We start from the raw sequence: 12,884 nt of genomic DNA, 5'->3' as shown, positions 1-12,884 counted from the left end.
ATATTGAAATGCTTACGTAAAGCATGCTAGAATTATTAAAACAAATATAAGACTAGACAGATATATGCTCTACTTACTAATGAGGGTATAAAATAGTGATTTGCACGAAAATCTACGGTTTGGCCGTAGGCACGGCTTCTCAATATCGCTGAATGCTGTCGAAGGGCTGTACTCTCTGTTTCTTGAATATCAGTGATTAATTAGTGATCAGGTATGCAACAAAGGATAATAATAATGCCAAAGAAAAATACTGATGACCCGAACTCAGCGAATAGAGTTGAAAAATAAGCTGGAAATCAAATTCAGGAGTGGAAGAAAGCCTTTAAACGACGTTTTACTCAATTCAAGGTAAGATAAATGTTATTGACAACATACATATGTATAAGGCAACTCGCGGTCTGCTTTAAATTATGCCACGTCAGTTTTTTCAAGATAACTATGTAGCTGTGAAAGAAGATCGCCTGAGTTCTACTAAAAAAAATCATTGAAATCAGCAGTCTATTAGTTAGCGCTGCCAGACAACTGATGAATTGATAATTGAGCTTAGCGTCAATGATAGAAAAGTTATCCGAACTAGGCGTACCAACAATTTACTGATCACTTATCTCCTCCGATTTTTACTCGACTATGCAATTACCGTGTAACATGAGAAAACTCGTGCGAGATGCACTAACTAGCACTTGTGTAGCTTTGAGTCATGGCAAAAAGAAAAAGCTTTATTGGGGCAATTTCGACGTACTGGTTTTAAGGTTCCACTGAAGATTACAGCATTTGTTCACCATGAGGTTCAGCCGCTAGAAGGTGTCTGCCTTGAAGCAAATTTCTCGATTTGACTATGATTTGAGGGCATGTATCTTAATATGGAGGGTGCCTTTGCATAGGTGATTGATGTCTTCGGGAATACTAAGGCTGACGTCACCGCTATTCAAGAAATGCGATCGCCATGAGCGATGAGGCACATTATCACCTAAACGGAAAACCAAAACTGCCACATTTGTGGTATTGAAAATCCAAATGTAATTCAAGAATAAAATCTGCGGTCCTATAGAATCATCCTCTATATTTTTAGCGAAAATGTTCCGTTGCATCGAAACTCTGACCTGTCGAAACAGGGTTATTTTTGTTTATGTATTGGATAAACCATGCCAAGTGTATTGAGCAAAGTATCCACTTTATTTATTTCAAAATAACGCTGTGACCACCTTAAACTTCTAACTTTATTTCGAAATATTTCCAAAATTAATTTCCTCTGAAACCCACATGAAACACCCTTTATTACTGTGCTTTAATAACTGTGTCATGTACATACTTACATATGTCTAATTCTATTTAGGCGCCCTCAACTATTTTCGAACCAAAAATTTTCCACGCTCGATTTCACATGCCTTTAATTCGCCAAATGCCGCCGCATACGATGCGTATTTGTAACACTTCCAACTAGCCAATATTTACCTTTCCGCAATGCTCCAGCTGCCCACTTTCGTCGTCCACATACCATGAGTAACGGCACATTGAAGACGCTGCCGGTTTGTAACACAATACGATAGACCACTTGCACGTTGCAGAAGCGAACATAAATGAAAACAGAAGTAGAAATACCAGACTAATTAGATTAAATGGTATTTTCCATGTCAAGTTCTACCAAACAAAAAAAAATTGAGTGCAATGTATTGGGATTGCAAAGCGAATTCGAATCAGTACGAAATGGACTTTACTTAGAGGCGCGCGCGCTAGAACGAAACACCGTTGGGAGACCAATTGTCAATAACCTCAAGTGCATTATATAAATATTTAGTCCCATTAGTGTGGAAATTTTTGAAAAATTAGAATGAATAACAGCGAATATGGCTTTGAGGTGCATCGAAAATCATACGAGTTTGAGTCGAACTTCGAACATGACTCGAAATTAAGTCCCGATAATTACGAAAGCGCGAGTGAAAATTTACTAACCGATTATGAAATTGTGAGCAACGAGGAGGCTGACGAAGACGAAGATATCGAGTTGTCCTATCGAAAATTACGTTGCGAGAAAACTGAAATTCCTGAGTTTCCAAAAACTTTTCATCCAAGCGTAAGTAGTGAACGTGAGCGTGGCAAATTGCAATTAAGTTTGAGCACAGAAAAAATATCGTTAAAATCACAGTCGCGAAAAATCGATAAAACAAACACGTCGCGAGAAACAGAAATTGCGCAGCAGCAGCAGCAGCAAAAGGCCAACGAGCGGGGCGCACTCAATACGAATGCGGCAAGCGCTAGTGGATTTTGTCCACGGCATAGTAGGCGTCAGCAAACACAGCACCAGCAACAGTTGGAGAAAACCAAACCAAAACAATATGCGCCGCTAAATTTCACAATAGTGCCGATAAATGTGGCGACACAAAAGGGCGGCGCAAGCGGGTTTAAACGTTTTGAAGATGGGCGCGATCTGCCGGAAATCGTGCTAACGTCCTTCGATCAACAGCAACAGCAGAAACAAAAGTGGTTGGTGGCAGAGGGAGCGCAGAATATGCCGGTAGCGTCAGCAGTGGAAGCGGTCGCAACGCCAAGGCGCGAAATAGCAGCGGCAAGTGCTTATACGCCGACTCAAGGCAGCAGCAGCAGAGAACCTTTGGAGCAAAAACAACAACAATATCGTAGCGCAACGTTAACAAAAGTGCCAATGGCGACTGCCAATCCGCCCACACCACCACCGCTGCCGCCGCCTCCAGCGTCGCTTTTACCATCTCTAACATCCTCAACGACGAGTGCGACTGCCAACAAAAAAGTCAAAAAAGTTACACGATTTTCGCGCGCGCCCGAGTTCACCAACGACCACTTTGAGCTGGTACCAGCTTTAACGCCAAAAGCACCATCGACAACACCACCAACAATAACAAACGCGGCAGGCGCCCCACCAACCGCAGCAGCAGCAGCAAATAAATTACCGGATGCGGAGGATACGAGTATAAGTGAAATTAATTCACAACCTGGTAGCTCTACCTCGCCGGAATCGCTAATGGATAATGTGCTAAGTGCGGCGTCATCGGTGTCGATACGGAGTAGTAGCCTGAGCAGTGGTGGTGGCAGCGGTAGTGGCGGCGGCGGCGGCAGTGAAATGCTAAAAATTGTTAATGCCAGAGGGCGCGGTAATGTGACGCGTAATATGCCACATGTTGCTGCTGGTGAAGCAATGCCTAAAGAACACCAACGACAACAAGTAGCAACACAAATAAAGGAATTGAACGATAATCGCTCATTGAACTTAAAATCGCCCACATCGAGAGGCTTGTCACCAATGCCGCAGCCAGCAGCTGGGAAGCAAAATGCACTCACACCTATTCTAACACCACAAATGTTGTCACCAGCGCGTACTTTGACGCCCTCCCCTTCCACTGTGATGGCGTTGGGCGGCGCAGCGTCGCCGCGCTTGAGTGAAGCGCGCGCACTGCAGCCAACCGAACTCATCGAAGCGTCGTCAGCAAATCGTTCAAGGTGCGTTGGTACGCATACACTTCACTGGGTATGCTATTTCACGTGCGCGAAGCCGGGATCAAAGGGACTATACTCGCAGACATGATAAAGAATGATGTTAGGAAATGGTTGGCGGGGAATTGTGCTAATGAGCTAAATACATACGAAATAGCAATGTGAACCATTTGCAACAGTGTGTTTTGCGTGCGCGTAGTCAAATGAATGAATGCTTTGTACGGTTTTGCATTACCTTGAACTCTAGAGAGATGAATAACACTGTGGGTGAGCCAAAAAAAAAGCCACGAATGCGGTATGAAATTATTATGAAATATAAGGAGTTCTATAATATTGGACCACCAGTTGTTTTGGCTCTAAACGTCACAATTTTTTTGATGTGTAAATATCTTATCTCGAGACCTTTTCGGGTGTAGTTCAAGCGATTTCAGGACCTTTTCGGGTGTAGTTCAAGGCTATTTCAGAGCCATTTCGGGCTAGTTCCTATCCAGTTAGGAACATTTCTGGCCTAGTTCGGGATCATATAGGGAATACTGCATTATTTGAGGCCCATTTTGGGACTAGTTCTGGACCAATTTGTTACTAGTTCGGGACTATTCAGGTACATTTTAGGGTTAGTTCTGGATAATTTTGGTTTTAGTTCAGGACCTAATCAGCCCTCAGTTTAGTGATACTTTGCGACTAGTTCGGGATAATTTTAGGACTAATAAGGAACCGTTTGGGGATCATTTCAATACTTGTTCGGGATAATTTGGGGACGTTTTCAGGACCATTTATAGACTCTTTGAGAACCATTTTGGCACTATTTTCGGGACTAGTTCGAACCGGTTCCGGTGCTCAAGAAAGTGGTAATGTAAATGCATAGACCCTTTCGAAATAGCTTAAAAAAAATTGTTTAAAAAGTTTTTACAAAAATTCAATTCCTTTTTATATTTTTGTATAAAGTAAAGCAAAGAAAATAAATAAATACATACATATATCACACTCATTCCTTAGTCTATATTTGGGTTAGAAAAATTTTATAAAGTAAAATACAAGAAATTAAATTCAAATAGGCGTTTTATACGTTAGTATTTAATTTTAAAAATATTTGTTTCGATTTAAAAACATGATTTTTTCCATGTTTCCGTTGCTCTTTTGATGCATTCAAATCGCAGCTGGCGGCGACAGATCAAAGAAGTTGATGTAAGTCGAGCAGATCGGGCATATGGCGGATATGTGATAAAGTGCCCCGAACCGAGCAAAATTTGTTGGGTCAACTTATCCGCCATTTTCTGTTAGCGACCATCTTGGATTATTAATTTTTTCATAGTGTACTGTAATCAGGTCAAGCCTTTTATTTTATACCCATATTGAGAGGGTTGTGAAAAACTATGTAATCTACCATTTTGGGGCGGCGGCCATCTTGGATTTACTGAATATACATAATTATATTGTCGTCAGATAAATAGCTAAACAGGAAGGGGACAAATTTCAATTACCACTAGATTATACACAAACAAGGGTCGAAACGACCCACACGAGTCAGAAATAGTGGGTTAAAATATTCCACAAAAATATGCGCCATTAAATTTTACTTTAGACCTTTAAAAACAAGATTAATGGTAAATGTAGTTTTACATGAGATTACTCAAATGATTTAGTTCTACTAGAGACTAAATGAGGAAAACTTCAATAGTTACACTGTAAAAAAAAAAAATCCGTTTACGGACAAGATGGCAGGTGGTAAAATATTCTAGAGCTCTTCCTCTTTCATAATTGCCATACAGAATTCGAGTATTTTTTGTATTGGTCGCATTTAGATACACAGTGTAATAATTTGGCTATCAGTGATCGTTTGCTATGAATGCTCTACTCTCTCAACCCCATACTAAAATTTGCAATTCATTTAACCCTTTTAAAGACACAAGGGTCTAATATACACATTATGAGAAAAGGAGGAGAATTTTTTTTAACCAATCCCTCTTTTTGTTCTATCCAGAAGTCCATCGCCGAGCCCCAGTGTTTCGATTCGTGTCACACAGGACACCTCATTATTCTCCGATGATTTAAAATGTCGTATTTGCAACGACATCTTTCGTGATCCACGCACCTTGAACTGCTTACATTCGTTCTGTTTCCAATGCTTGGTTGATGAGAACTTCAAGCAGGATTCAAGCATACCATTCTGGTCGCAACCTGGCGCGGACGAGCACGATTGGAAGGGTGAGTAAATAACTATATTTTGGTAATTTCCGTTAGACTAAGAATCATAGCCTTAAAATCACATCAAATAAGTATATATAGCAAAAAACGTGGGTTGCCCAGAACGAAACTTCGCGGGTTGCTGATGTCAGTCCCGGGAAACTTCACAGGACTGGCTAGCTAAAAGTGTGATTGGTCGGCAGCCAGACAAAAGATTACCAGCTTGAGAGAAAAGGGTTGGATGATTCCACCTTATCTTACTTTAAATAGATGCGACGCAAAGTCGGAAGTGTAAACGTTTACGTTCTTTGTCGATGTTACACACATTTGCGCAAACAATCAACTAAGTTAAAAAACATTTACCAAAAAAAAAAACTAAAATTATTTTATGATTACAAAAAAAACAACAACTTATTGAGAATAAAAATATAAGGAAAATAAGTAATTTTTAGAGAAAAAAATATTTGGAGAAAAAACTGTTTTCTTTTTTAAATTTGTTTAAGAAATTTTTTTTAAAGAAAATGATGTTTATCAAAATTATAAAAGCTTATGTATGAAAAAAATTATTTGTGGGCAAAAAATTATTTCTTTGGGGAAAAACAATATTTGAAAATAAAAATTGTGGAAAAATAATTTAAAAAAAAAAATACAATAATAGCTTTGGTAAAATTAGGTTTTAGTTGAAATTAATGAAAATTTTTTGGAAAAAATTACTTTTTACATTGAATTTGAAATTTTTTTTTATTTAGCTCCGAGGAATAACATTTTACAATTGAAATCATTAGTTGTTTGATTATAGGCTTATGGTCCTGAGAGGGTTAACGTGGGGAAATAACGGCTTGCTTTGTTCAGCCTGCACTGGTACCTCAAATCTTTTGTGTAGCAGAAATCATAATTATTTTTTTTCCCACATTATTCCATTTCCAAAAACGCTCGATTTAACAATTCGGAAGAATGCTGTTTTCTATGTTAATTTATTGATTTTTTATTGGCGCTACTATATTTAAAGCTATTGATATATTTATATATATATGTAAGTATGTATGTATATACCGTTATATATATGAATATATATGCATGTATAAATGAAGAAAGTTTTACATGTATTTATTTTAATATTTAGAGTAATAAAAATTTGAAATTCTATAAGATTTCTTTATAAATTGAGTACTTATTACTTTTATTTTATTAAGTAATTTATTGCATGCAAAAGAGCGTTCGCATTTGCGCCAAACTCTCGTAGTGTAACAAGTGTGATATTACTAAGCTAAAAATTGCTTTTGAATACTTTTTTCTAGTTTCGATGTTTTTGATAAAAAAACTGCTTTTTTTCATATCTTAACTATACTAAGTATATATCTGGAGACTCTTTTTTAGAATATGATAAGAAAGTGATTTAGATATTATGTATATGTATGTATATATGTCAATAGTTACTAAGTATGTAAGATTAGCTAATACAATTGGCATTATTGGAGTTATTCTTTAGCACACATCGTAATTTTCACACATACGTTTTTTTTTTTGCATGTATGTCAAACGCTTTTAGCGATACTTGTGTGTACAGCTAAATTTCAGTATTCAATAGTGATACAGAAAACCGAGTAACCGGTACCGGAGAACCGGGTCCTTTAGAGAATAACCGAAGAACGGTTCTAACGGAACCGAAACTCGATTCCAAAAGAACCAAAAAACAGTTGCGGAAAAACCGAAAGTCGATTCCGAAAGAATCGAAAAACTATTCCCGAAGAACCGAAACTCGATTTAACCCATTAATGACGAGACCCCAATTTCTTTTTATTTTGAGCTTCGCTGAACGCTCGAAACTAAACGCGATGGCTTTATTCTACTAACTGACATAAACTGAATTACGAACGGCACAAAACGATTAAAGCATTGCTCTCAAAGACATTTGCATTTGTATAAACATCAATGTTATTAAATTTTATTTTTTATTTGCCTGTGGGTTAAAAAGAACCGAAAACATTAGTAAAGAGACCTGAAAAACCACTGCAAAAGAACCGAAAGCGGATCCTACTGCCACTGTCAGCCGCGATTTCAATGCGTCAAAATACCAGCGACAACATCGAAAAAATCATGTTTTTAAATGAAAGCATCACTTTTTTTAATGAAATACTAACGTGGAAAACACGTTTTTAAATTTTATTTTTATGAAATTTTTTAAATTTTCTTTACTTTACTTTATGTCAAAAATAGAAAACAAAAATTTTATTTTCTTTTAAGTTTTTAAAATCTCTTGCTACGCTATTTCGAAAGGGCCTATTTCCGTTACCACTTTTTTGAGAACCGTAATCGGTCCAAATTCCTGGTTCTCCTTGGAAGCGGACTCGGCAGAACCGGTTTTTTAAATACTCGGGACCGCACATCACTATAATTTAATCATGATTAACTCGAATCCGATTGCATTTAATCAGATTAGGTAATTGCTAGATATCAAGGCGAAAAAGCAGACGTTAAATGATCTGATCTAAAGTACTCAAGTACATACTTTACCGACGAAAATATGTACTACCACTATAGTACTATGGTATTTAGTATATAGATGGCTAAATACTTACAAACTAAATACTTTACGATTTAGAAAAAACTAAAACCATTAACACCTTGCCTTACACTCACCTAAACTTAACTTACCACAAATCACTTCAACTAACCTCACCGCATCCCACCTCATCTAAGGTCTGCGAAGCAAATCACAGACGCATTTTATTTCTGAAAAACCGAAAATAGTCCCGAAAATTGAGGAACAGCCCCGAAAATCACACTTGCTAGAGGTAGAGCCTATTCCCATTCACCTCCAAAGACATCTACGCGACCCAGATTTACGTAAAACAACTACTGGACCTGACGGCTTACAAATAAGGTAGTTCGTAGTACCAGACACCGACATCGGAATAGACACAAAGAGACTTGGGTTTCCCCTGATCAAAGAACCAAATTAATCACATTGTGATACACGGAAGAAATACTTCGAGCACTCTGGACGAGTGTTCCATCTGACGCCTTTTGGAAATGCCAAGTGAAGCCAAGTCCTTCTGCACTTGATCTTTCCGTCGCAGAGGATGCCTTCCTCTTCCCCTGCTACCATCAGTGGGTTGCGAGTTAATTACTTTCATAGCTGTAGCGTCGGTATCCTTTCGAAAGACATGACCGGAGTCGCTGGATCTCAATTTGCAGCGCTATGTCCATGTCGTTGTAAAGCTCTTACAGCTCATCGTTTGAACGTCTGTGGTACTCGCCTTCGCCAATGCATAAAGTCGTGAACTGCATGAACCAGATGCAAAAGAAACATATTTAGCCCCTCCACTATGAATTGCGATCAAAAACTTACCCCACTTGCATGAATTTCTGCAACCGGAACCGTTTCAGTAGAGGAGCAAAAATCTACTCTGATCACTATCTTCATGTCCAAGAACGATTTTCGGGTTCCCCGGTTAAATTTTGACGTCAAGAAGCTACAGTCGCACCCTACAGCCATTTGTTACGCGACCGCCAATCGAGCGGTTCGGTGAGAGGAGGAGGAAAGAGAGGAGGAATGAGGAGAAGATAGGGAATTAATTTTCAAAAAAACCGATGGAAGGGGAAACCAGAGTCCGGCTTACCGAGTCTCCAAGCAAACCTAACTGAAGGGGGTTTAGAAGAAATGAGTTTACGGCTAAAATTTTCGAAGAGGAAGGACGAGTTATTTAAACCATGTTACATAAGCTTAAGAATGTATTAACAATAAAACGTTTTCTTTCATTGCGTAAAATCAGATAGTAATTAGCAGGGCGGACTGAATAAGGTAAAATGGCCAAGGAAATTTGTAGGAAATTTCAAATTGATTGAATTTCTTATGTGCAGATATCTTAGCTCTCCGTATAGGTAAAATTTGCATTAACCCAGCAGAAAATCTGTAATTGCTTCTTGTGTGGACAAACGAACATACATCACTAGTTTAGGATCATTTCGCGAGTAGTTCGGCACCTGCTCAGGGCTAGTTCGGGATCATTTTCGGACTGGTTCGGGAGCATATCGGGACTAGTTCGGGATCGTTTTGGGATCGTTTCGGGACCTGTTCAGGACCATTTCAGGACCATTTCGGGACCAGTTCGGAGCTACTTCCCGACTATTTGAGACCATTTTGGGAGTGGATTTGGAAAATTTCTAGACTTGTTCAGGACTATTTCTGGACTCGTTTTGGATCATTTGGGAATAAGCAGTTAAGGACGTTTTTAGTTCGCGACTGTTTGAGGACCATTCGGGATTAGTTCAGGACTATTTCGGGCTCATTTGGTACAAGTTAAGGACGATCTTTTCGGGACTAATAAGGGATCATTTCAGAACCGTTACAAGACTTGCTCGAAATCAATTCGGGACAAGTTCACGACTTTTTCGGAATCATTTCGGGTTAGCTCGAAACTATTCACGTAATGATCCTGAAATAGTCCTGAACTATTCCCGAAGTGATTATGAAAAATTCGTAATAGTTAAATTTTAACCTAATATATTTATGTATGTATGTAACGCAATCGATTAATGTATTTTCAAGCCGTCACCCTTTGATATATAAAGAAATCGGTTAGACAAACAGAAAACACTGCAATTTAGCCGTACGCACATATTTTGTTGATAACTTTTTTAGTGCCTAGGCATATATAGTATAAATACGTATCTGTATGTATGTAGTATGTAAATAAGTATAAATATAAAGTTTCTAATGCACAGCAAAATGTTATTTGGCTCTCTTCCAACCATTCTAATATGACTTCAATATCTGCCGATAATAACTAATTACGTACTAAGTATATTATGTAAATGTTTGCTATCATCTATTTTTAAAGAAAGTAACATGACCACTGTACTATTGTTGATTGCATATAGCCACGGGCTTTAGCTAAGTGTATGTATATGTATACTCTTGTAAGTTTTTGACTACAAAAGTTGTAAATTGTATGCAGATAGTTTTTCATTTAAATTTTTTTTACTTAAGTAGTTTTGAAATTGCTTGTAACATGTCTTTATATGTATTCTTACTCATGTAATTTAATATAAGTATGACTCTTCCATATATTTATTTTCAACAAATCGTATTATTCAAAAATTCATAACAACTCGGCTGACCGGGAACAGCAACAGCGGCCGCCTCATTACGTGTCTTTAAGAAATTGCCCACCCAGTGTGTAGTTAAATCTATATACTTAGTTTTGGCACCAGGATTATAGTCTAGAAATCCAGCTTTCGGAATGACCTCCTCAATTTGACTGCCATCCGGCCAGTTATTGTAGCTGGCTATATTAATGAAGCCAACGTGATTGAGAATCGCCGTACGCCAAGCGACACCATAGTACTGTAAGGAAAGTGAAGACGAATTGTTTAACGTAAATATGAAAAGTATTGGAATCGACCATTTTTGATTTCGATGAATTTGGTTCAGAACTTTTCTTTTGTCATATAACAAAACTATGCCAAAGGGAAGAAAATAAAAAAAAAATATGGAAAGTTCAAAACTTCACAATTTCCCAGATTTTACAAAGTAATTTTGTGAACAACTCAAAAACTAGTCACTAAAATGGTTCTGGCCCCTTTTTAAAAATGATATTTGGGGCTATATAAAAATATGTATATGTATGTATATATATATTAAAAAAAAAAACATGGAAAAATACAAAAACATTGCAGAAAGCTGAAATTAAAAAACTCGTAAAAGCCAAAACTTATATAAATTTTTTGCAAATTTTTTTTTATGCGATACTGATCTAAAAATGTTCCGAAATTCTCAAATGTTTTTTTAAGTTTTGAATTTTTGAGCTTTGAAAAAAGGTTTTTATTGCAAATTATAAATTAAAATTAAATTTAAATTAAATAAAAATGATTTAACATAACTTTATTTAAAGTTTGCAAACAAAAATATTTTTCAAATTTCGAAAACTCATATCCTTAAAAAAACGATCTATTGTATAAAAAATTTTACAAGTTGTTCCACTTGCGAGGATTTCATTTCATAATTCTGTTTTTTTTTTTTTGATTTTACTATTTTTGTATATATTTATTTTATAGCTCTTAATATCATCTTTAAAACTTGACCAGAACCATTTTTGCAACTATGTAATAGAGCTTTTGAGATATTAAAAAATAAATTTGCAAAATCTGAAAAATTGTGAAATTTAGAATTATGCATAACTTTCTAAAAATAAATGATTAATTATTTTCCATTGGCAAAATTTCGTTTATCATAAAGGGAAATGTTCTGACCGAAATTCATCCAATTCAAAAATGGTCGATTTGGCATGGATTGACCCATGTAGAACTTCATATTCGAAATTTCTACTTAAAAAAGTTCAATACATTGTTGGTTTAAATTCTCTAACTACGAGTATTTTCATCATGTTTGTTTTTATAAAATCTCTCACTTACCCTCCCATTACTGCGATGCCTTTGTATATCACCGTGTCGTGGAAATTTATTCCGCTCTGCAAAACCTGGTCCCACAGTTGGCACAAATAACATTTTATATGTCATTGCGAATGATTTCAAATAGGACCAATTCTTCCAGGTGCTCGCAAAGGTGGCGCCATTACTCGGCAATTTACTGTAGAAGCCTTCGAAACAAAGTCGTCGCATAATATCAACGTGGTTTTTGAGTCTGTAGAGAATATAAATGAGGAATGATTACATTTTTTAAGTGAATACATGTTTGTTTAAACTGCTGTGTTGTACGTTTCAGAATGTGGTTCGTTCAGCAAAACCGTTATTCCTATATGTATATGTATGCACATCAGTGTAAAATAAAATAATACGTTCCAGGTCGAAAAACGCACACACTAAAATATTTCAATATCAACTTTTTTTTAATTGTTATATACATAATATATGTAGTATGTATATGTACATCTGCTCCCTACATCATTATTGAGTGCTTCTGAAAATAATTACCCCTCCTAGTCCAGTGTAGATAATGAAATCATCTATAAAAACTGTTATGACACTTTCGTTATTAGGGATTACTATATCTGAGATATATCGATTCATAATTTTAGTAAAATCACACAATTAAAAGTTTCACTTCAATAATTCATTTGAATGATTAAATAAATTGAATTTATCTTTTTAAACAGGTGGCACCCCTGTTCAAACAACTCAAAAATTGTTTAATTGCTCTAACTGACGATTTATTAAAATACTTTCGTTTGACACTTACATTTTAATATTTCACTGCGACCTTTAAAACAGGT

At 36.6% G+C, this 12,884-nt stretch overlaps 2 protein-coding genes and 1 long non-coding RNA gene across 4 annotated transcripts in view; 1 reads left to right on the top strand and 2 right to left on the bottom strand.

The window, feature by feature from the left end:
• Window positions 1–1,243: 1,243 nt before the first annotated feature.
• Window positions 1,244–2,205, bottom strand: LOC118740993. Its single transcript, XR_004993211.1, has 2 exons — window positions 1,951–2,205; window positions 1,244–1,551 (listed from the first exon to the last, which is right to left on the bottom strand). It is a non-coding gene; the product is annotated as an uncharacterized LOC118740993 (long non-coding RNA).
• The window catches only part of LOC118740991, a 27,059-nt gene continuing 15,586 nt past the window's right edge, over window positions 1,412–12,884 (top strand). For both annotated transcript variants that reach the window (XM_036472769.1, XM_036472768.1), the window contains exons 1-2: window positions 1,412–3,471; window positions 5,447–5,670. In XM_036472769.1, coding sequence (XP_036328662.1) covers window positions 1,829–3,471; window positions 5,447–5,670 — 1,867 coding nt within the window. In that variant the 5' untranslated portion in view covers window positions 1,412–1,828. The remainder of the gene's footprint in view (window positions 3,472–5,446; window positions 5,671–12,884) is intronic.
• Window positions 10,727–12,884, bottom strand: part of LOC118740992 (glycoprotein endo-alpha-1,2-mannosidase-like protein) — a 6,548-nt gene continuing 4,390 nt past the window's right edge. The window contains exons 2-3 of the mRNA XM_036472770.1: window positions 12,067–12,295; window positions 10,727–10,999 (exon numbers count right to left, since the gene is read on the bottom strand). Coding sequence (XP_036328663.1) covers window positions 10,730–10,999; window positions 12,067–12,295 — 499 coding nt within the window. The 3' untranslated portion in view covers window positions 10,727–10,729. The remainder of the gene's footprint in view (window positions 11,000–12,066; window positions 12,296–12,884) is intronic.

Source organism: Rhagoletis pomonella, unplaced genomic scaffold (assembly GCF_013731165.1).
Source record: "Rhagoletis pomonella isolate Grant_MI unplaced genomic scaffold, Rhpom_1.0 Rhpom_scaffold_00006, whole genome shotgun sequence".
Lineage (NCBI taxonomy): Eukaryota > Metazoa > Arthropoda > Insecta > Diptera > Tephritidae > Rhagoletis > Rhagoletis pomonella.
The sequence above is the reverse complement of the archived record's forward strand: the minus strand, read 5'-3'. Positions and strand labels throughout refer to the sequence as shown.